This window comes from Manihot esculenta, chromosome 11, assembly GCF_001659605.2.
Source record: "Manihot esculenta cultivar AM560-2 chromosome 11, M.esculenta_v8, whole genome shotgun sequence".
NCBI classification, from domain to species: domain Eukaryota; kingdom Viridiplantae; phylum Streptophyta; class Magnoliopsida; order Malpighiales; family Euphorbiaceae; genus Manihot; species Manihot esculenta.
In genome coordinates, this window is record NC_035171.2 from 32,441,323 (window position 1) to 32,463,378 (window position 22,056).

The window sequence follows — 22,056 nt, forward strand, 5'->3', positions numbered from 1 at the left end:
GAGATATCCGTATTGAATTTAATCACTCCAACTGGGATTGGACCGTTTAGAGTTGCGCTGGACTTTTAATCTGTTAGCTTTTGACATAAGTGTTTTACTAGGCAGTTGGCGTACCGGTATTAACAACATACTGAAAAAAAAAAAAAATGGATAAAAATTATAAAATGGAGTGTATAATAGTTTCTAATTGCTCAGGGAGAGTTAAGATATGGGATTGGGAGTTCATTTTTTAACACCACATCTCACACTAAAAATAAATGAAGCATATGCTTAGTTGTAAACTTGTAATGGAGGATTAAGATGGACATTAGGACTTTATAATTATCGGTCTTCATATTATTTTGGTTTTCAAGTTTTTGCATATATGAAAATTTCAATGTTCATATTACGTATACCAACTCAAGTCTTTGTGCATATATATGAAAATTGAAGTTTTATTTTTAGAATTACTATTATAGATTTAGAGGTAAATTTTTTTTAATTATTTTCGGTAGTTTGTGCTATATATAAGTAATAAGTTTAATATATTCATTATTCAAATTATATGTGCATCTTATGATATGATTAATTTTGTAAGAATATTTTTGATACAGTTATATTTAAATATTAAAAAAAAACACTTGAACTTATTTTTTAATATAATTAATAAGTTATAGCACGTAAAATGAGACACTTTTATTAATTATTTCACACACTTGAAATTATATAAAAAAAAAAAAGTACAACTTGCTGCTTTGCTTTAACTAGGAGGTGTTACATATGCATACACAGCATAGAAGCCTTGAATAAATGTTACAATAAGGATAAACAAAGCAGCAATAGCAGACGTGCATGACCATGGAGCATCGAAATAAGTATACAAGTATTTTGCCAACGTAACATTCCAACCATTTCTGCAATACTCGTTCACATCCGCGAACACATTTGCTAGATAACTCGTTCTGATGTCAAAGTTAATACCCTTGCCAACTTTATTGAAGAATTTAACAACTTCTTCATCAGTTCCAAAGGAAGTCTCAATAATACTTTCGTCCCGCAAGTATCCAGCATCTTGAATCGTGTTGATGAGGCAGCCCATGAAAATAATATACAATGTGAAATGGGCCGAAAAATATTGACGATACGATTGTTCAAATACGACGCAGTTCAGTAAGAAAGTGAAGGTGACATAACCTAGACTTAAAGTTGGGATTTCCAGCAACCCCCTAGTTTTTGTAGTTCTAAATTTAATGTCCAAGAAGCTTTTCGCATCTTTCCTTTGCTTCAACTTGATTCCAGCTGCTCGGAGCTTCTCCACAGGTTGGATCATCAGCTGAAGATGGTTGTTGTCAGTTTTAGCAGCTGCAAGTTCTTGGGATGATAATGGGATGAAAGATGAGCGAAACAGACCTAGTAAATGCTCCCCACTCAGTTTCCTAGACTTATCTGGGATTTCATCCTCAGGTCTGGGTATTGCGTAATCAAAGAATTGCAGGACAAGTTCTGTGAAGGTGGGATAATCTTTTGAATCCGGAGGTTTTGATAAATCAAATAAAACTTCAAGAACAAAGAAAGGAATTTGATTCTCTAACAAGAGAAGATCTCTCGATAGAGAATATAATATCCATGGCAAAGTGAGTAGAGGATCATCGGCATCAGTTTCGACTAACTTTCCTACTATGCAGAGGAGCTGGATAATGAAACAGCCATCAAGTATCATCATTTCGATTAGCTTATGGCTGCTGCAATCAATATTCTCTGAATAACTCTCTCGTATCTTGTTCTCCTTGATTGCCAAGTTCTTGAAGAATTGATCGAGACCAACGTTGAACTTTTGTGTTCGAGCAAGAACAGCACCGAGAAATCGCTGTTTGTGTTCGTCGATCATTTTCAAGTGAGGCTCCCCTTGATGGTAGGGTCCAATGGAGACTATTCGAGGTTCAAAGTCTTCGGGGTGAATTTTCTTGAGGCTTTGAGGCACTCGAAAGATGGAACAAGAACTCCGACCAGCTGTCATGTTCAGAGACTTGGGTGATTTCTTCACATTTTCTTGCATTAATGTTAACCAATTATTGTGTGACGCCTCCGGGATGATGATCACATGCGCAGAGTCTCCTCCTGTTGCTGGGTTATGGTTGGTGGTGGGATTCGACATTGTCTTCTTGATGTCTGAAATCCCCAACTTCCAACCAGTGAAGTAGAAGAGGATACTAGAGAGATGAAGCCAAAACGTACGCAAGTTAAGAAATGAACTCTGGTGGTTTCAGTGATGCTGGAGCCAAATATAGAAAAATTAAATGTACTAAAAGAAAATTTAAATTAAATAATTAATTATTAAATAAATTAAATAATATTAAAGAGTTAATATGCAGTTTATAACTGAATCATCCCGCAAAGGGTCCTTATAAAGAGTAAAAATAAGCATTGCCTGTTTTTTTTTTTTTTTTCCAACTGCTTGCTTGGGTTGCCTCTCATGCATTCATCAAGTGTACTTCCACGTGTACAGCTGTGATTAATTAGTTAATTAAGCAGGACTAGTTGACCTCAATGGGAAACAAATCACAAGTTTAGCTGACTCCATGTGTACAGCTGTGATTAATTAGATAATTAAGCAGGAAAATAGTTTACCTAAATGAACTGGTAAAAGACTAAGAGGGCTAAAAGTCTTTATTTATTTTTCATGGGTAACTAGTCGCATATTCATAATTAAGTTCCAACTTCATTAATTTATCTGTTATCAAAGTGGGGAACCATTTGTTCTAAATATTATTTAAAAAAAAAGAAAAGAATTTTTCTTGGTCATGACACATGAGATGGAGAGGGGAGAGTACTGAGAATTCACCTAATTAAAAAATTTTAATTTTATTATAATATAATAATATCTTTGAGCTTATTGCTTATAATAAATCAGACTCGGTGCAGATAATGTTAAACAAAGAAGACTTTCATTGAGATTTCTTTTGTTTTTATAACATCTCTAAGCCCTGTCTTAATTTTGAACAGACAAAATTAACATATCCCAGGGATGATATTTTTTGCTTGAAGTGGTAGAAATATTTCCTAGAGTGACTTTTTCAAGTAATTCCGATCTAATTTTATATATTCTTCCTTTTCAATTGAAAAATACAGAAATAAAAAATGACTAATGTTAAGACTGGTTGAAAATAAAAAAGTTGATAGTTTATCTTTGGATAATTAAAAGAAAAAAAAAAGAATTAGTGTGATTAAGACTGGGCATCGAACGCTGTGATGATTAAGCATGAATAATTGACCTTGAAATATAAATTTATGATTATTGATCTCTACCAAGAAGGCTACAAGTTTGTTATTTTGAAAAGAATAATAATCTATAATTTAAAATGGATAAAATATAAAATAAATTTATTTTTCTTAGTCAATCACACATGGAATAATACATTTTGGTTTCTAAAGTAAGAATCGAAAAATCAGAAAGTCAGCAGTTTACATGACTGCATCTAAATTAAAACATGCAGTTTATGAAAATTAAGAAGTTAACAGCTCAACTGATTACAAATATTGTTAAACAAAGACCTGCTAAATGTCGAATATTAATAAAAGAAGGCTCTGTGCAATGCATCTTGTCCATATAAAGCATCTCTACAAGTCTAACTCTGCCAAGGCAAGCAGCAGAAGCACCATCAATGAAGTCAAAAAACCAGAAAGCTGTGATGTCGAGCCCCGGAGACAGGAAAATCATGGCACTGGCTCATAAAAGAAAGAGTTTTCTTCCGTCAATTGCTTTGTCTCTAGTACTTCTGCTACTTGCTATCAGCATGCTTGTTTCAAACAATTGTTTTAACCGAGTGCAAGTCGAAAAGCCTCAGATGATGAGCCGTCCCATGCCGAAGATGATGTTTCCACAGAACAATGCGCAGGCTGTACGATCATTTGTAATCGGGACAGAGACAGTAAGGAGACTACTAGCTTTTGTATTTGGGTTTCAGTGATTCAATTCCTTGGAAACACTAGTGCGCTGCCAAATGCATGGCTTAATTACAATTGCATGAGAATGGTGCAACCTCAGATTATGCTTGTCTAAGTAATAAAGTTTAATATCAACATACCCCACTTAATTTTTCGCTTTATATATCATTTGCTCGAGTGGAAGTAGCCTAGAAGGTGGAGTTCTTCGTCCCTTCTTTATTACTGATTCACGTGCATTATTAGGATATAGAAAAATTTAAGCCCTAATAAATAAACTTTCATTGTATATAGGTGAATTTATAAATTAAATTGTCGACTACTTATTGCAAGTAATGATTGTTCGGAAAAAAAAAAGCGTATATATATATATATATGGCAATTCTAACGCCCACCAAAAATACAAACACATAAATCTATTCATATAAAAATTAAGAGATACACTGATAAATTTTTTACCCGAGAAAAACCAGCATAATCAACCCATTAGTTTGATCGAGTAGTAGACCGTTCTCCACCTTGAGTTCCTCCTCTTAAAACAAAAGTTTTCAACTTGAAGAGTTGATCCCTTAAGGCTGCAGATGTTTCTGCTGATTGGAAAAAATATTCTGGATAAGGGGCTTGTTGCTTATCTGCTTCCTCACCTGCTCGGCTTTCCCTTTCCAGAACCCTTGAAATTCCCGAATAACACCATAAACTAATTAGATTTCCCTCTTTAACTTCTCGAGCATTCAACACCTTGGCGGATCTGGGGCTGATCTCCTCAGAGAGCAAGAACTGGGGCCGCAGACGTTTAGATTTTGGCAACTGATCTGTTCCTTCTCCCTCATCATGTGTTGGGACATCTTCTTCAACACTATCACTTCTACGCCGACGTTTACTCTTTGAATTTTCTCTCTGGCTCTTTATTTTATGTGTACTTTCCTGAAGGCTGGCCTTTGTTAATTCACTATCCATCTTGTTTATACAATTAGTTTCCTTGACATCATCACAATTTCTCTCGACAATACAAATGTCAGAGGGACGGACGGACATATCCACATGTTGTAGTAGTGTTACTTGTTACACGAAGCCATTGTTGAGTAGATAAATTAAATTTGCATTGAAAACAAGAAAAAAGGATATATATTAATATAATGAAATAAAAATTGCATTATATCGAATATGTAATGGATTTTCTTTCTCCCGAGAGTTCATTCCATTCATAATTAAAAAGGCTCTAAGATCCAAAACAAACAACTACTTGGATCTTTAACAAAACAAGCAGAAAATTAAGATTGCAAGCAAAGGCTCAAAACCCATACAAACAAAGTACACTAAAAAAGTAGGCATCGCTGGAAAATCACCGGAGCTGATCCCCCAATCACCTAATTCTGGCAGATACAACCAGAGAGACCCACTCTTAGATAAAGCTCATAGCAAGCTCTCTTTGAGAGTCAACCAAAGGGATGATATTGGCATCACGACAACAGTATTGCTCAGGGGATCAACAAATCTTCAACTCTACTATCGTAAAAATAGATTTGCACTCAACTAAAGTGCCTTAATCGATCGATGATAGAGAACATCCAGCAGAAAACGTAGATCTATGCATTAACCATATAAAACCATCAAAGAAATTCCAATAGTCACAAGTAAAAACTTTCTCTTACCACGCCCTAGAAAGAAAAAAAACAAACAAAAAAAAAGCTATCTACATCCAACCCGGCTGATGTGGAGAGGAAGTAATCCAAAGTCAGGTTACTCCCTCCCCACTGCCGGGTTGGGAAGGAGAGGTCTCTCCCTACCTAATGGGACTGGGAGAATTGATGGCACGACAAAGTTGAAGGCTTAGAGCCCAGACAGAAAAAAGAGAAAATAATATGTAATGGAATGTATATTTTATTATTTCACTTTTTAATAATAGGTTGATAGCTAATGAATCATTGACTAAAAGGATAAAATTAATAAATTATGTTTTAATTTTTTTTAATTTTATATATTTTTAAATTTAAATGCTTAAATTTCTATTAAGTTAGTGAATAATTAAAACATAATCGATAGTAATAGATATTTTTTATTTTAAAATATTTTCTTTTTCAACTTTAGACATATATTCTCAATCTAAAGTAGAGATGAGAATGGAAAGCCAAGTAGAAGGAAAGGAAAATCCCTGCATATATATAATAGAAAAATAAAGTATATTTGAGAGATTTTGTAGACGACATAATTGCATTTTCTTTGTGCTGTGCAGGAATTTGAAAATTAATTTATTTTTTCTTGAGTTTAGTGAGAATGGGGAGCTTCTCTGGTCTTAGGTGTTGGAGTCTTCGCTGGGCCGAGGTCTGAGTGTCTAACTGTAAATGGCTACTGGAGTTTTCAAATGATAGCTTCTGTCCTGCTAACCGTGAACATCTATCAATTTCTCAAGAGTCGATAGTTTACATTCAAAGAAGAGTGATGATGTTTAGACAAATGCATGCACCTTAAAAAAGTGTTTATTCTGTCCTTTTCCTCTGAACTTGAGTTGACTAACATTGTATTTCGACTTTTATTGTACATTGAATTTTTTAAAAAGTTTTATATCATTGATTTATATAATGTGATACATATATCCATAAAATAATAAGTGTTTATTAAAAATAAATTAATAAAAAAATAATGACAATTTATTAGAAAACTTGCAGGACGATTAATAATAGTAGTATTTATTATTAAAATAAACAGTTGAATTTATTATCATCAAAATAATCCCGTAATATTATCTTATAAAAAATATTATATTTATATTTTTTGTGATATACTGTTTAAAATGATTGTTTTATAAAAATTAAATAGAATGAGAGATTTATTATTTAGTTTTTAAATATTTTTATTATTAATAAATTAATATTTATATTTTAAAAATTTATTAAAATATTTTTATCATTTTTCTTTATTAATAATTTTATTTTTGTTGTTAAGAATAAATAAAAAATAAATAAAAAATTTTAAAACTTAATTTTATTCTTAAATAAAATTCTTTATTTAGTTGTTGACTGTTACTATTACGTCCCACCGGATTGAATAAGGATATTTTCTTATTTTGTAAGTGTATTAGGTGGCTCATTAATAATAAACAGTCGACTAATAATGAAATCGATTAATTCATACTTTATTTATCGTATGCGTCAATATCAATTTAATTTACCTCAACGTCCAGTTATAAATTTGATAATACATCGAGAAAAAGGTCTGTGTGGGTAAAAAATTAACATTTTACCTAATTTCATTAAGATGTTCACCTATTCTATCTATATCAAAATGAATTCTTTTCTGTCACCAAAACGGATCGAATTGAAAACAAGTGTTTCAATTACAAAGAATATTATACTTTATAAGTTATCACACATACAAAAGCATTTAAAAAAAAAAAAAATGGTTCCAATAACTTTTCAGTAATAATATATAGTTAAATTTTTTGTATATAATTTTGTATAAATCAACGTTAATAAATTTTATAAATTGTAAAGTTTTATTTATATTACAAAATTTATTGTGCTGGTTTAACAATATCATGTGTTGTATGTTTATTAATTTAATTAAAATAATATGTATCCATGAAATTTAATTAATTGTAAATTTGTAAGAAAGTATAAAGTCATTTTAACCATCACAAAATTAAATGTGTTTTTGTATCATACTATACATATTTAATAGGTATACAAATTATATAAACTGCTTCAATATAAAATTTAAATAATGAGGTAGTAAATACTTAATTTTTCTAATATAACAGAATGAAAAGTAAAATACTAAATTTAATTTTTTTTATTTTAAAAACTTGAAATTAACTTATACCAAATTTCTAAAATTATGTTACAATATATTCAAAATATATTATCATATATATTGTGATAATTAAGAGAATATAAATCCAAATTTAATTAAAACCAACACAATTCTGTTATTTTGAACGAATATTTAATTTTGTTCATAAAAATCCTAACTCTCGGTCTCATTTATCTCAACTTAAGCCGATTAAATTGTCCATAAAGTCATGTCCACAGCAGAGGCTATTTCATCCCAATCAAACTCTTTTCCGATAGATGGCGGAGTAAGAATCAAGCCCTCAGCCAAGCTATCAAGCAAAACTGGCATATTAAATAACGCCTCCTCGTCCAAGAATAGTGTAGCTGCAGCAGCATTTGCTTCATTTTCTTGTCTCTTCTCGCCGGGAAAATCATCGCTCGTGGATATGCATGGATTAAAACACCCGGACGAAGAAGAAGATGATGATGATGATGGCACACTCGGCCTGTTAAAGGCCTCAACAAAATCAAGAACAGCCCTTTTAATATCTCTAGCAGAAGAAGACTTTGCTCGTGGAAGTATCGAAGCAGAATCTATGAAGTTAAGAGCAGCAAACTCTCCTCTAAAAGCCAAAGCAGCAACATCATGAGCCCTAGCAGCCATTTCAGGAGTAGGAAAGGTTCCGAGCCATATTCTTGATGATTTCATGTTGGGTTCTCGCACTTCACATACCCATTTATTCCCATTTCTTCTTCGAACCCCTCTGTAAACTGGGTGCCTCGTCTCCTTAAACTTAGTCCTCCCTGCTTTTCTCTTCTTCACAACTGACACAGGCTTCTGGGTTGAAGATGGGGAAGATGATGAAGCAATCTCAGAGACCATTTCAGTTTATATCCATAGAGAGATGTGAATCTTGAAGTGCATATATATATACATATATATATACAAGAGTGATTAAGAGATTTTTGAGAGGTTGAATAATCGAAGGGGACAAAGGAGTTTGGCCACGAGCTACACGCCCATTTGGAAGAAGCACATGAAAGTGTAAATTCATTAAAACGATAAAAGAGTGAATGATACGACAGCAGATTGACTATTTACTCATAGATGGGTCCAATATTTTTTTCTTTTTTCTTTTTTTTGAAATGGGATGGGTCCAATATTTAATTAGTTATAGAAAAATCTAAACATGAGAGCTAGTATGGAATTGGTATTTTTTTTCTAATTAAAAATCTCGAATTCTATCTCAAAATATATGAAATATCTTTTAAAATTTTAATGGGAATATATATAGTAATTCTAAAAATTTGATTATTTTTCATCTTCAATTTTAAATTCATAGTTACTTTTTAAATTTTAATAATATTATTTTTATAAGAAAAATATTATTAATATTCAAAAAAATTATTAATAACTAAATTTTTTATTAAAATAAAGTTTAAATATATAAAAATATTTTTATTTATAAATAAAAATATTAAAAAGCAAACGAGACTAGTACAATAATGCAACATAACAATATAAAAATCTAATAAATCGACGTACAATTCTACTTATAAAAAAAAATATTTGGATATCGTTACACTCAACTCTTTGTTAAGACTCGCTCTCTCTTTAACAGAATAAGATTTCATGAAAAGTTATTATTAACAGACACAATTCGATAGATTTTATTGCACGTATAATCACAAGATTTTTTATTTATTAATTGATATTAGTCGAATTTTTAAAAGATTTGATAATCAATTTCACCTTATCACAGTAAGGTAAAATTAACGAACATGAAAATCAAAATACGTATTTTTACACAATTATTCTTCAGTTTTAAGCAATTTATTACATTTGCCTATTACCATTATAAGCGCCAATCACCCCACGATTTGCTTCTCGTAGATTGATCAATTACAATTCAGTTTTATTTCAATAACATCGATAAAATTACCGAATGGTATTGTAATAACGGTTATAAAATTGTTATGTTTAATATTATTAAAATATCAATTTAATAATCATTTAATAATAATATTGTTTAATTTATAATTATAATTTAAATATATAAAATAATAATTTTTAATAGCTCTATTAAGTATAATAATATAAAACAGTAATTTTAATTATTAAATATTTAAATTATTTTTTATCAACTTTCTTTGAATTTAATTTCACATCAATATATCAAAGAAATAAATATAAGCACTTTTATATATTTTTTGAATTCAAATTATTTTAAATCTCTCCCTTTTCAGTTAATTATTCTACCACTGACTTATCATACTTTTTACTAATACATGTAACACTTATTTTTTGGAAAGTTTATCTTACAAAAAGTAATTTAACTAAGTTAAGAGAAGTAAGTTAGCTTTCCTCCATCAAAGGAAGAAAAGCCTTCAATTTCTTAGAAAATCAAAAAAATTTGTCAACTAAACAGACACAATTTTCACACTTTCTATAAATTTCAAACTATCTAGTTACCTCAACTAAATAACACGGACAAGTTGTCAGCTCTACTCTTCTTCGCAATTAACACAGGCTTCTGAGTTGAAGATGGCGAAGATGATGAAGCATTATTTGTATTCATTTTAGGTTATATTTCAATTCAAGGGAGATATGCAGATCGTGATTAAGAGGAAAGTGATAAATTAAGACAAATTATTTGACATTGAATGCTTGAAGCAGACAAAGAGATAATATGAAGACAGTCTGCACACGAACAACACACATTTGAAATCAATAATTGAATTATATGAATCAATAATTTTAATTAATAATATTTAAAAGTTATAAAATTTCATATGTGAGTCTCATTTTATTAAAATTTTATTACAAATTAAAAAAAAAAACTCTAATTACTTTGCGAATGAAAGTAAATTCAATACTATGGATAAAAAATAATTGTAACATCTCCAGAGTTAATATAAGTAGTTTAGTTATTTGATATTTAGAAATTAGCAATGACTATTTTTTCATGAAAAACATAAATGAAAATTATAAATATTTTTATATTTTCTTAATATATTTTTTGAATACACAAAAAAATTATAAATTAAATTAATTTTTTTAATATTTTATTGCACGATACAAATAATAAAGATGCACAATTTATTATTTTCTGTATAAATGTAAACCGTAAAATAATTTTTCTTTGAGAAATATATTAAAAGAATATCATATACATGTATTTTAAAGATTTTTTTTAACCATTTAATTTATTAAAATTTAAATCCAAAAAAAAAATTGAAGTAAGTTTTTTTTTTAAAGTAAGCATTTGAAGGAGCTAACAATAAATGTATGTCATTTTCTGATTTGACCTCTCAACCTAAGCTTCTCCCTTTCACATTGGATTGACAATTTTTTAAAAAAAAAAATTATAATAATAATAAATAAATACTTATTCCATTCTATACTATAATATTTATTTACTTTACATATTTATATATTTTTAAAAAATAATTTTATTAATTTTATTTATTTTAAAAATGTTAATTTTTATTAAATATTAAAAAATATTTTTAAAAATAAAAAATTATAGTAGTTCATTCATATATTAATAAAAAATAAATAATAATTTTAAAATAATTAAAATAAATAAATAAAATTATTGGACGCAACGACTACCAATTTCAAACTGTTTCACCACGAAAAGTCCACTCACTTGTGAAAGTTTGATTTTTTAAAATAAATGTTTGAAATTAATTTTTAATATTTAATGTCAACCACTATCTAAATTTGAAATAATAATTTTCTATAACCAAAAATATTCTATAAGTTTTTCATAATTGAAATTTAATAAAGTATTAATTTTCAATGGTAAAAATTAAAAATAAATTTATAAGCGATTAATAAATACACTCACACCATAATTTGGTGGTAAATACATCTGAATAAATCTAAAAAAAAAATTACTCAATTTTTAATTTTTATTTAAAAAAAATAACACATTAATAAATTTTCAATTAAAAAATTATAAATATATTTAATAAACACTGATACTTTCACTTTCATATATTCTCTTATTTTTTTAATAAAATAAAAACTAAAAATTTTATTACAAATAAAAATGAAAAAAATATAAATATAATGACAAAAAATGACGGCCTTATTTTTTTCAGTTAGTTAATATTATAATTAATTATATAGATTAAAACTCAATTTTCTAAATTCAATTTAACTTATTTTTAATTTCTTATTTAAATTAGTCCAATATTTTTAATTTATGTTCAATTTTATTGATTACAAAATTAAATTAAAAAAATCAAGAAATTTAATGAAAATCATTAAAATGGAACTTTTCAATTTTCCATCCAAATCAATAAATTAAGAAATTTAAACTAAAAACTTCCAATTTTAGACTAAATTAAACTTAATTAAAGGTTTTGAACTAATTTAAACAAAAAGTTAAGAGTTGTTTTAAACTTTTTCCCAAAAAAAAAATGGAGGTGAAACTGAACATTTAGCCTTAATTATGTTGTCTATAAGAAATCATCCCTTAGTCATCCGTTGTTTTAGGGAAGAAATTAAACTTTTTTCCGCACGTCTCTCTCACCCTCGTTGGCCTGTAAAGCTAAATTGTATTCTTCACTGTGCTCTCTAAGTGTGTTTTTTTCCCTTCTTCCTTACCATAACAAGTCTTTTTGAAAAAACTCTGTCAAGAAGAAAAAAGAAAACTTTTTGAAATAACTCTAATGAGAAGGAAAAACAGATCAACTTATCATATATCTATTATATTAAAAATATATCTATCATATTAAAAAAAATCCTTATATCCAGGATTTGCAAAAGTTTAGTTTAATTGAGACTAATTCTTGATTTTAGGTGAACTTTGAACCCGCCCCCATAATTCAAGGGCAAATATGAGATTTCTTAGGTTGTTTTATCATCTAATTTCTCATTCTTTCCTTAAAACTACAGTGCAAACAAGCAACATATGCGATCACCTCATGTTAAATACAATCCAAAGTGTACCTTTATGATCAGCCTAGTGGTAAAGGTGCAGCCATCTACGAATTTCAGGATTCAATACTTGTCAAGTACAAACCCCACAAAACAGAAAACAAAAAGATGACACTACAAATTTTCTGGAGAACAGCAGAGCAAAGAATGAATACAAGCTGTTGGTACCTTTCCCAATCTGGCTTCCCATTTGATACATAATCAATAATCTTGAACTCAGGCCATTGAGATCATTCCAGCTTATGTCTGGAAATCTATGATCCTGAAACTTGGTCATTAATTATGGTCTCCACATTCTGCTCTACCGAAGCTTTTCCTTGCCCTTGAAGCTTCCGAAGATGAGATATTCGTTTTCGATGGCCGCGGCCTTGTTTGTGCTGCTCCCACTCATGAGCTCCTCTAAGAACTCTATTCCCACAAGCCTACCAAAGAGTTCATAAGCACACCAATTTATGTTGATTAATAACAAGTAAAAAAGAGAAAGTGCAAAAACAGATAATTTCTCCAAGTACTTGGAGGTTCAAGCAGTTCTGACCTTGCAGACATACTGTGTCCACAAGTTCCTTTCGATTGTTTTCATTGTAGCAGCATCACAAGCCCCCAAATCAAGCACTGAACTCCCATCCTCACTCAGAAAAGATCTGACAATTTCCACTGCTGGTCCAACCACTTGTACAGACCATGACTCATCGGATTTGCCTATGACGTATAAGTTATCCATCTGATTCAAAAAAGCGTCCAGAGGATACCTTTCCAACGATAATAATGATTCTAGATTAAAACAAATAGTAGAGTGAAAGGTGTACATGATATAGACTCCGTGGCATCAACGCAGTGTATATACCACCCAAACAAAGTTTGAAGCCGAGTAAGCATCCTCTTCTGTAAAACATCAACATTTATATTACTAAAGCTTTCACATTGATCACAAGCCAGATTCCACAATAACTGCCCTCTATGCAGAAAAAATTCATTATAAAATTATGTCCAAAAAGGATGTAGAGTGCCACAACATAAACTTACTTGACGACGGACAAGTCTTCGGGTATTTGCTTTCATTTTGTCAATGGCTTCAGATAGAACAACTTTGAGTTCATTGTTATCAGAGCAACATAGTACCTCCTTAATATTATCTTTCAATATTTTGTCCTTGTTTGCTGACTCCATGAAGAGAGATTCATTAGTAGGATCACTTGCTTTATCATTCCTACCTTCCGAAAGGTAAACTGTAAGAAAATCCTCAAACTCCCGTACACCAATGGCTTGTCGTAAGCCTCGGGTATAATCTGAATTAGGCTTGTAAATATCATAAACTTCACCCAATAATCCAGCATCAATCATGCAATCTACCCTTTGCCCCACATATTGATCCAGCACAGGGATAGCAGCATCAACACAAATAAAACAGCAATCAAATCTACAATTATCAACACGACCCCAGTTCTGCCCTGCCACACTCAAGATGTTAACAAAATTAAAGAGTATGTAGGCAAATTTGGGTTGTATCTCTGCTGGAAAAGAAATTCTGCAACTACATTCATACATAGAAGAAAGAGCATGAAGAGAAGTAAAAGAAAGATAGAAAGAAGAAACAAAAGAAAGAAATAAATCACTTATAACACATTGCACGCAAAGCTTATAGTTTCTATTTATACAATTATCTATTTCTATATAATTCATTAAACAAAATTAAAACAAAGATGTTATCTTTTTGTCTTTATTGCAGCCAAAATAATTATAATATTTGTTTTTATAGGAAGTGAAAATACAAATAAAGTTTGTAATTACATGGACCATAACAATAAGGATTACTAACCTCTGCGGCTCTTCCCTGATAAAGTCTGCTAGGGAGAATACCAAAACGGGCATACAAGTTAAGGAACTGGTTAATCTGCAAAAAAGAAAATCAAATTCAGGGGCATCAGTCTAAAGTACTTGCTCGATTTCCCCTAAAATTATCTGACGTTCATGACAAAGTTTCCTGAAAGAAACTCATTCAAAGGTAGGCACATTAATGTGCATGTAGCATCTACATTACCAGATAAAAATTCCCATCAGGCAAAGTCACTCAATTGAACAAACAATTCATAATGACATCAGAATGAAGCCATGAACATGGAATTGTACATTGTTGCATTAAAATAATAGAACTCTGCTAACACCATGAGAATAAATAAACATATTAACATAAGGATGTTGGTAGCCATAACTGCACCATCAAAACAAGATAAAACAACGACTGTACCTAGAAAATAAGAACAAATCCTACACTCCTAAAAGACAATAACTAAGAGGTTAAAAGCATGACAAGCATCTATGCATTAGAAATTTATGTCTGGAAGTGTCAACAGAAATTGGGCAAAAGTGGCATAAGCCCAAGTAAAGCATAGATATATATTGACATTACATATAAAGATAAAAGCCATATCAAGCAAATTGTACTCGATGACAAGATGAGGGTAAAGCCTAACACGGCACTGAAACCGCACAGCCATAGTTTGGTAAATCAGGATCTAAGCCCCAAATGGCTTAGTTATTAGATGATGCAGACTGGAATGGATACACATGCAAATTCAGTCACCCAAGTCTATAGAAACAAGCAAACAAAAATGAAAAATTTTAGATATATTTCAAAGACTTCTAAATGACAAGTGTTATAGGCTATAGGAAGTAAATGTGTTAATATAGGAAGTAAATATTAATAGATGTGTTAGTCCTTTAATCTTAGTCCCTTAATCTTAGGGATTACATGATCATAGGTTTGATTTTCTTTACTTTCTAGATACAGTCTCCTATGTATAAATATGTTATAATTTCTATTGTAATGCATAAGAAATATTATCTTTTTACATGGTATCAGAGCCTCTGCCGTAGAGATTTAAATTTTTTTTTCTCTCGTAGAGATTTTAAATTTTTTTTTTTTGAGACTTAGAACTCCTGTTCTTTTGGATTACCTATATAGGGTAACATTTATCTCTCGCCACCCACCTAAGAAGGACGCCGGAGCACTGGCGAAGCTGCCCTGAAAAGCCGACGGGTGTCCGGCCGGCAAGTGCTCTTCACGCGCTGCGACAAGGTTCTGACGCGTTCCACTTGCCGCGCGTGGAAGCGCGTTGTCTGTCCGTCGCTGCTTCAGTCACCCTCGCCGGAGTCGCCTCGCAGCCTCTCGTCAAATCTGTAGTTCGTTTACCGTTTAGATATTGGGTGAAGGCGTTTTTTTGGTACTGTTCACATTCGGGTATTGTTCACGTCCTACTTTTTATTTTGTATTTCTTTTGTTACTATTGCTTTGGGTTGGTTGTTTTCATGGCTAAAGTTATAAGGGACTAAACACATCCTAAGATTAAGGAACTAAACAATCGAAATTGACTATCATTTTATTCATGAAAAGGTCCAACAAAAGATAATCTCAACAGGACATATCCGGACTGGAGAACAACTAGGACTGGAGAACAACTAGGACGGGAGAACAACTAGGACGGGAGAACAACCAGGAGATATCTTCACTAAATCTCTAAATGGAACTCGAGTTGATTATATACGTAACAAGTTAGGCATGATTAACATCTATTCTCCAATTTGAGGGAGAGTGTTATAGACTATAGAAAGTAAATATGTTAATATAGAAAGTAAATATTGATAGATGTGTTAGTCCCTTAATCTTAGGGATTACATGATCATAGGCTTGATTTCCTTTCCTTTTTATATAAGGTCTCTCATGTATAAATATGTTGTAATCTCTATTGTAATGTATAACAAATATTACCTTTCTATAACAAGAAATGACTTGCGATCTCTACCTTTCTATGGTTATTTGGATGGATTCTGTTAGCTGCAACAGGATCAAGGTCTTTAAGATAATCATAGCTATTGAAATTGCTTCTCCCAAAATCAGGCACCTGATCAGTCAGCTCATCTCCTGTAAACCCATATAAGATATCAACAATTGAAGTTTTGAATGCAAATTTAAAAGCAACGGAGTCGAATATACCAAGAGACTGATTCTGAAAGCTTTCATCCAAATCTTCAGCTGTATCATCTAATAGGAATGGACTAACAAGAGCCTGGAAACAGTCAAACAAGGGCAAAACATAAGCAAACATGTACTAAAAAGATGTTTCTCGGTTTCCAGTTCTCCTAGAAAATTTCTTGTCATAAGAAAAAAATAATTATATCTGTACAGAGAAGCTTTCAGCAATAACCACAGAAACTCAAAGATAGTATTCAAAATAACTACACATCAAAACAGTTGAAGTTGCAACAACGCGTCCACAATCTTCATGAATGGTCAGGGTCTCATAAAGCACAGTACCATATATGGATTTCCTGTTTGAATCTGGAATGTAGATTCATCGATTATCAGGTTAGCAGACACGGGCAGTATACATTTTTTACTTTTTCATGCGGCACAAAGGCCTTATAACATATGTGAGCAATAAGCTCCACCAGACCCCACTGGAAATTATAGGATTAATGAATTCCTTACCTGAATATAGTAATTAGTACCCCCAACAATAACTGGCAAGTGGTTGCGTGACGCTATTTCGGTGATCAGCTGAAAAGCAATCAGCACAATCAAGTCAGGACATGCAAATTAAAAGTTAAAGAACATCTCATTACTATTGCAAATGCCAAGCTAGAAAATAAAATTAAAAAATAAAGGAGAGAACTTTAACACGACATATCACCATTAAACGATTCTTCAATTCAATCAACTGAAAAATAGAAACATGGGCTCAAAAGAACCTTAAAGAGAGTAAAAAATGTGGCCAAACAGAACGTACAGGAATAGCAGAATCCCGGAAATCTTTAGCTGTGAATTCCACGTTTGGACTTACAGTTCCCAGCAGATGGTGAGGAACTCCTACAATGCATAATCCACCACAAAATCACATAAAAATCAATCCAAAATACAGAAATAGAGAGAAAGTGAGGGAGTACCCTTTTGGTCGTGAAGGGGAACCTTGTTGGTGAGGACATCAAGGCCATGGTAGACCTGCATGGAATCAGCGTTGATGATTTCAATGGGGAAGTGAGCTGCTAAATCAATGGCCAGTTTGGATTTTCCAGAACCAGTGGGACCCATTATTACCACCAGCTTCGCCTTCTTTTCTCCTTCCTTCTCCGTCGCCTGCCTTCTTCCTCCATCAGTAGGGTTTTGCGAGCTCAGCTGAGGATCACTGCCCCTCTCCATCGGTGAATGTCCAGAGCTCGTCTCCGTCTAACAAGAATTCACTCAAGGGCTTATAAATCGCGGACTGGACCTAATAAGGAGTATTACAAACTAGTTATGTTCGGCCTGTAATTTCGTCACAGTTCAATCCATATATTATTATTCAGATCTGTTTTCTAATAAATCCAACATTCTGGTTCGTTAAATGCGATTATTTATTATTAATTTTATATCAAAAATATAAAACAATATTTTTTTATTATATATAATATTCCACCTTTTCCCATATTACATTATATAATTTAAGAGAAAATAAAAAAAAAATACTCAGTTATTTTACTTAGGTCTTTATAGTAAAATAGTATTTCTAACATCCGATTTTAATAAATACTGATAATTTTTAAATATTATAAAAAAAACATTTAACTATTAATTAAGATATAATTATTATTTAAAAAAATATAAAAATATGTTGTGTAATTTTACTTATTTTAATTTAAAATTTATAATTTAATTTATATTAAAATAATATACCCATCAGTATTTCTAATAGCGTATAAAAATTATATCTATTTATTAATAGCGTGATACTTTAAAGCAAAAAATTAATTAAATTATAATCTTTTTTTTATATTTTCCACACAATTTTTTATCTTGTAAATGTAAAATTAGTAATAAATTAGAGTATTTAATGAATTTTGTTGCATTAAAAGGGTGTTTCATTTTTGGAACTTCCCATAAATCCAGAAATATTCATTAAATGCTGAAATCAATAAACTCTGCATCAGAATATAACAATGTCACTGCAATTCATCTGCTTAAAAATGTACTTTAGGTGAGCTTATGTTCTTGTTAATATCAGATTAAGACAATACTTCTTCATCTCTTTCATTTATCACTTGAGAAAACCAAAGAATATTTTTCTTTTTTTCTTTTTCGATTTTACTCATAAATATTAAACATAATTACTCTTTTTACAATTTCTTAAACCTCATCTATTCATCCATCCCTACATTTTGTTGATTACATGATGGTGAATCAATTAGTTGAATCAGGTTGTCTGTTTACTGATGAAACAAGACAAAAACTCATCCATACACATTTCAGTTTTCATGATTGAACAACCATATCTTACATTTGAATGCAAGAATTGAGACAAAAACTCCAAAATCTTAACAATATGTTTAGTACCAAACCTGCAGTTTGGTGGGGTAATTTTTCATTTTTTTCTTATATCAGCAAACTGCTCTCCAATGATCAAAACCACTGAAATTTTAAAAAAGAAAAAAGAATCACAGAAGTATACACCAAACTCAATGACATGATTCTAATTATAAATCAAAGCTTTATGTAACATGTCTGGTTATTGCTGTTATTAGCTTGTTTCAACTAGCGAAGAGTTTCAATGTTTTTGCTCAATTCCTCCAGTTTCTTCAGCCTCAGTTTCTCACTTTCACCCACCAGCTGACAAGTTATCCATAAGCAAAACAAATTTATCAGCTACCAATCCAATGATCAATCCAACTATTTAGAAAATAAAAAAAAATTATCATTTAATCCTTATAATATAGACAAACTCATTAGTTAATCTCTTAATTTTAAAAATACATTAAAACAACCTTGAGATTTTAAAATATTTATTAATTACTTCTTTTTATTAATTTTAGCTGTTAATTGTTGTTGAAAGTCTAAAAGACCATAAAGAACTAATTAGTAGATGTTTTTATAAAATGAGAGATCAACTAATAAGTTTTTTTTATATTACAGAAACTAAGTAATAAAATACTTAACTGCTAAAACTAATGAAAAAAAATCAATTAGTAGATTTCTTAAAATTTTAGAAACGTTTTAATATATTTTTAAAAATAGAGACACCAACTAATAAGTTTTTCAATAATATGAAGCCTAAATATTAAATTTCTCTAGAAAATATTCGATGGCTAATAGAAATGATTTAGATTATAGATATTTTCACCTCCATTAATTTGGAAACTAGTTGAGATTTTTCCTTGTTTTTCTCATTGAAAGCTTCAAGTGCTTCTTTGTATTCTTTCTCCTGTAATCAACACACAATTTTGAGGGTCTCAAGCAAAATTCTTCGACTGAAAAAAACCAGTAAAATTAAGAAGTTATAGCCATAATTCTTCACCTTCTTCTGGCAGGTCAGCCCCAGTGGCTTCAACTCTCTGTTAACTATATCGATCCGCTTTCGCACCATTGAAACTTCCTTCCTCATTGGATCTGTGAGAGCTTCAAGCTCCTAAATGATCAAAAAAATCCCATAATAGTCTCCACAAAGAAAAGGAAAAAGAAAAAGAAGAAGACAACTAAGTCTTAATCGCAAACTAGTTGTTGAACTTACTTCCCGTAACTCAGCTAAGCGTTTAGTTGCTTCTTCGACGCGTCCCATCTGAGCCTGAACCTTGTTTCTCACCTCCATTTTCTTTCTCTCAATCTCCTCTTCCTTGGCTCGAAACATAGCCAACGCTGATCTTGACATTTCCTCCTCTTTGTCATCATTTACAGGACTATTTTCATTGTTGTTATTAGCACATGAATTCTTCAATCTATGCATTTGTGCTTGTTGCTGATCCAATTTCTGGGTTGTCATTGCTCTTTCTCTTTGTTATGGAAACTGTTTTTGTTTCTCTTGTTGTGTGGTTATAAATAAATAAAAAGATTGCTTTAAAGGATATGATCACTAAACCAACTTGCTTACTTTACAACAAAACAAAATACTACATTGAGTTAAATGACCAAATTGCCTAAACCCACTTTTAATCATGAAGTTAAAAAGAGGATTTCAACTTTGTTGAATGAAGACTCAACTTTAAAAATTCTCTCTAACCTTCTTTTCCACCTTTACTCAAAATCATCATATTCACACTTCATCATACTATTTCTATACAGATATATATACCTCCAGCATACATTCTTGGTAACAATTCTTTCTTGTTTTTTCCCCTTCTATTCTTTAAATTGAAAAAAAAAAGTTAATTAAAAAAAGAGTTGTAGTCAACTTCTCTTTCATTTTTATTATAATTTATACACTTGGTTGGTGACATAGATCTTCCTTCTAGGTTAGATTATGGATATTTTTCAAGTTGGTGTAGAGACAAATTCAGCTAACTGCTGCAGCTCCTCTAACTTTATTTGTAATATAATATTTATATATGTAAAAAAAAAAAAAAAGAGATCCAATATACTGCATTATTATTTAAAAGATTTTACAAAAGTACAACTCTTGATTACAAACTCTGAAAGAGTTTATGATAAATGATATATATTAATTATTTTACTATTTCTGAGTTAGTATGACATGTGCATACAGATGGCTAATTTGTTGGAGGGTCTTTAAAATATGTTGATAAATCTTTTTTTTTTTTTTTTTCTTTGAAGAAGAGTGCTTTGGGTGAAAGTCTGGATTTGTGGGGGAGAACAGTAAGGGCTCACCTATAGAAAAGCAATTTATTAATTTTTGAGAGCCTTAGGGGACAAGAATGAGTAGGAGAGATTGGAAATAGCTAGCTAGCCAGCTTTCCTTTTATTACATTCATTACCCCCTCTTCCATCTTCAAAATATCACTCTAACAAGAATCTTTCTAAAACTTTATAAAATTAACTAATTTATTTTTATTTTAAAATCACTTAATTAAAACATCTTTATATTTTATAAATCTAACTCCATTTTGTAAGCTATTTTAACTATTTATATTATTTAGTCCTATAATTTTAATTATATATATTATTTAATTTTTATAATTTTAAATATTCATATTATTTAATTTTTTTATAAAATTAAAATAAATTGACTAATAATTTTTAACAGAAACATTTAAAGAGTTTAATTTTATAAAATATATAAATATTTTAATTAAGCTATTTTAAAATAGGGATGAATTAATTAATTTTCTAAAAATTCAGGGATTTAATAATAATTCTCCCATATCCTTTGGCCTTTTTCCTTATTTTATTAAGGGAGAAATAAAATAAAATAAAATAAACAGTTGAGAGCATATAGTTTTGCTTTGAAATTCAAATAAAGGGAAAATACAATAAGAATTAATGATTAATTTGATGATATTGTTTTGTCTTTAATTTAATTTATGTGTATGCAACTATGACTTTCCAGCTCACAAATTAAGTCCCTACCCTACTTCTTGATTTTATCTAATTTTTCTCTATTTTCTTCATCAAATGCTGCTTAACCCACCTTAATTTTTGGAAATCTCAAATTGTAA

The 22,056-nt window shown here is 30.4% G+C and overlaps 4 protein-coding genes across 5 annotated transcripts; all 4 read right to left on the bottom strand.

The window, feature by feature from the left end:
• Window positions 1-687: 687 nt before the first annotated feature.
• Window positions 688-2,220, bottom strand: LOC110625525 (UPF0481 protein At3g47200). The gene has a single exon (XM_021771150.2). The coding sequence runs from the start codon at window positions 2,132-2,134 to the stop codon at window positions 740-742; it is 1,395 nt and encodes a 464-aa protein (XP_021626842.1). The 5' UTR covers window positions 2,135-2,220; the 3' UTR covers window positions 688-739.
• Window positions 2,221-7,839: 5,619 nt separating this feature from the next.
• Window positions 7,840-8,914, bottom strand: LOC122725142 (dehydration-responsive element-binding protein 1F-like). The gene has a single exon (XM_043961978.1). The coding sequence runs from the start codon at window positions 8,572-8,574 to the stop codon at window positions 7,921-7,923; it is 654 nt and encodes a 217-aa protein (XP_043817913.1). The 5' UTR covers window positions 8,575-8,914; the 3' UTR covers window positions 7,840-7,920.
• A 3,718-nt stretch (window positions 8,915-12,632) lies between these two features.
• LOC110625507 (tRNA dimethylallyltransferase 2) lies at window positions 12,633-17,956 on the bottom strand. Of its 2 annotated transcripts, XM_021771127.2 has the most exons (10): window positions 17,584-17,954; window positions 17,427-17,506; window positions 17,129-17,197; window positions 16,634-16,706; window positions 16,443-16,561; window positions 14,459-14,533; window positions 13,666-14,085; window positions 13,449-13,524; window positions 13,178-13,341; window positions 12,633-13,064 (listed from the first exon to the last, which is right to left on the bottom strand). In XM_021771127.2, the coding sequence occupies exons 1-10, from the start codon at window positions 17,834-17,836 to the stop codon at window positions 12,897-12,899; spliced, it is 1,497 nt and encodes a 498-aa protein (XP_021626819.1). In that variant the 5' UTR covers window positions 17,837-17,954; the 3' UTR covers window positions 12,633-12,896. The 2 variants fall into 2 exon arrangements, with proteins under 2 accessions (XP_021626819.1, XP_021626818.1); XM_021771126.2 differs by having other exon boundaries at window positions 16,443-16,706; window positions 17,584-17,956.
• A 1,040-nt stretch (window positions 17,957-18,996) lies between these two features.
• Window positions 18,997-21,393, bottom strand: LOC110626250 (structural maintenance of chromosomes protein 1A). The gene is made up of 4 exons (XM_021772048.2): window positions 20,178-21,393; window positions 19,965-20,075; window positions 19,791-19,871; window positions 18,997-19,279 (listed from the first exon to the last, which is right to left on the bottom strand). Exons 1-4 carry the CDS (start codon window positions 20,424-20,426, stop codon window positions 19,205-19,207), a joined length of 516 nt encoding a protein of 171 aa, XP_021627740.1. The 5' UTR covers window positions 20,427-21,393; the 3' UTR covers window positions 18,997-19,204.
• Window positions 21,394-22,056: the final 663 nt, after the last annotated feature.

Bases quoted from the DNA above. Each gene is read 5' to 3' on its own strand.
- LOC110626250 (XM_021772048.2), bottom strand. From the start codon at position 20,426: ATGACAACCCAGAAATTGGATCAGCAACAAGCACAAATGCATAGATTG. The intron at 20,076-20,177 runs GTAAGTTCAACA...TTGATCATTTAG, and splicing joins GCTTAGCTGAGTTACGGGAA to GAGCTTGAAGCTCTCACAGA. The intron at 19,280-19,790 runs GTGAAAATATCT...ATAACTTGTCAG, and splicing joins TAGTTTCCAAATTAATGGAG to CTGGTGGGTGAAAGTGAGAA.
- LOC110625525 (XM_021771150.2), bottom strand. From the start codon at position 2,134: ATGTCGAATCCCACCACCAACCATAACCCAGCAACAGGAGGAGACTCT.
- LOC122725142 (XM_043961978.1), bottom strand. From the start codon at position 8,574: ATGGTCTCTGAGATTGCTTCATCATCTTCCCCATCTTCAACCCAGAAG.
- LOC110625507 (XM_021771126.2), bottom strand. From the start codon at position 17,836: ATGGAGAGGGGCAGTGATCCTCAGCTGAGCTCGCAAAACCCTACTGAT. The intron at 17,507-17,583 runs GTACTCCCTCAC...TATGCATTGTAG, and splicing joins TCCCCTTCACGACCAAAAGG to GAGTTCCTCACCATCTGCTG. The intron at 17,198-17,426 runs GTACGTTCTGTT...ATTGCTTTTCAG, and splicing joins TCCGGGATTCTGCTATTCCT to CTGATCACCGAAATAGCGTC.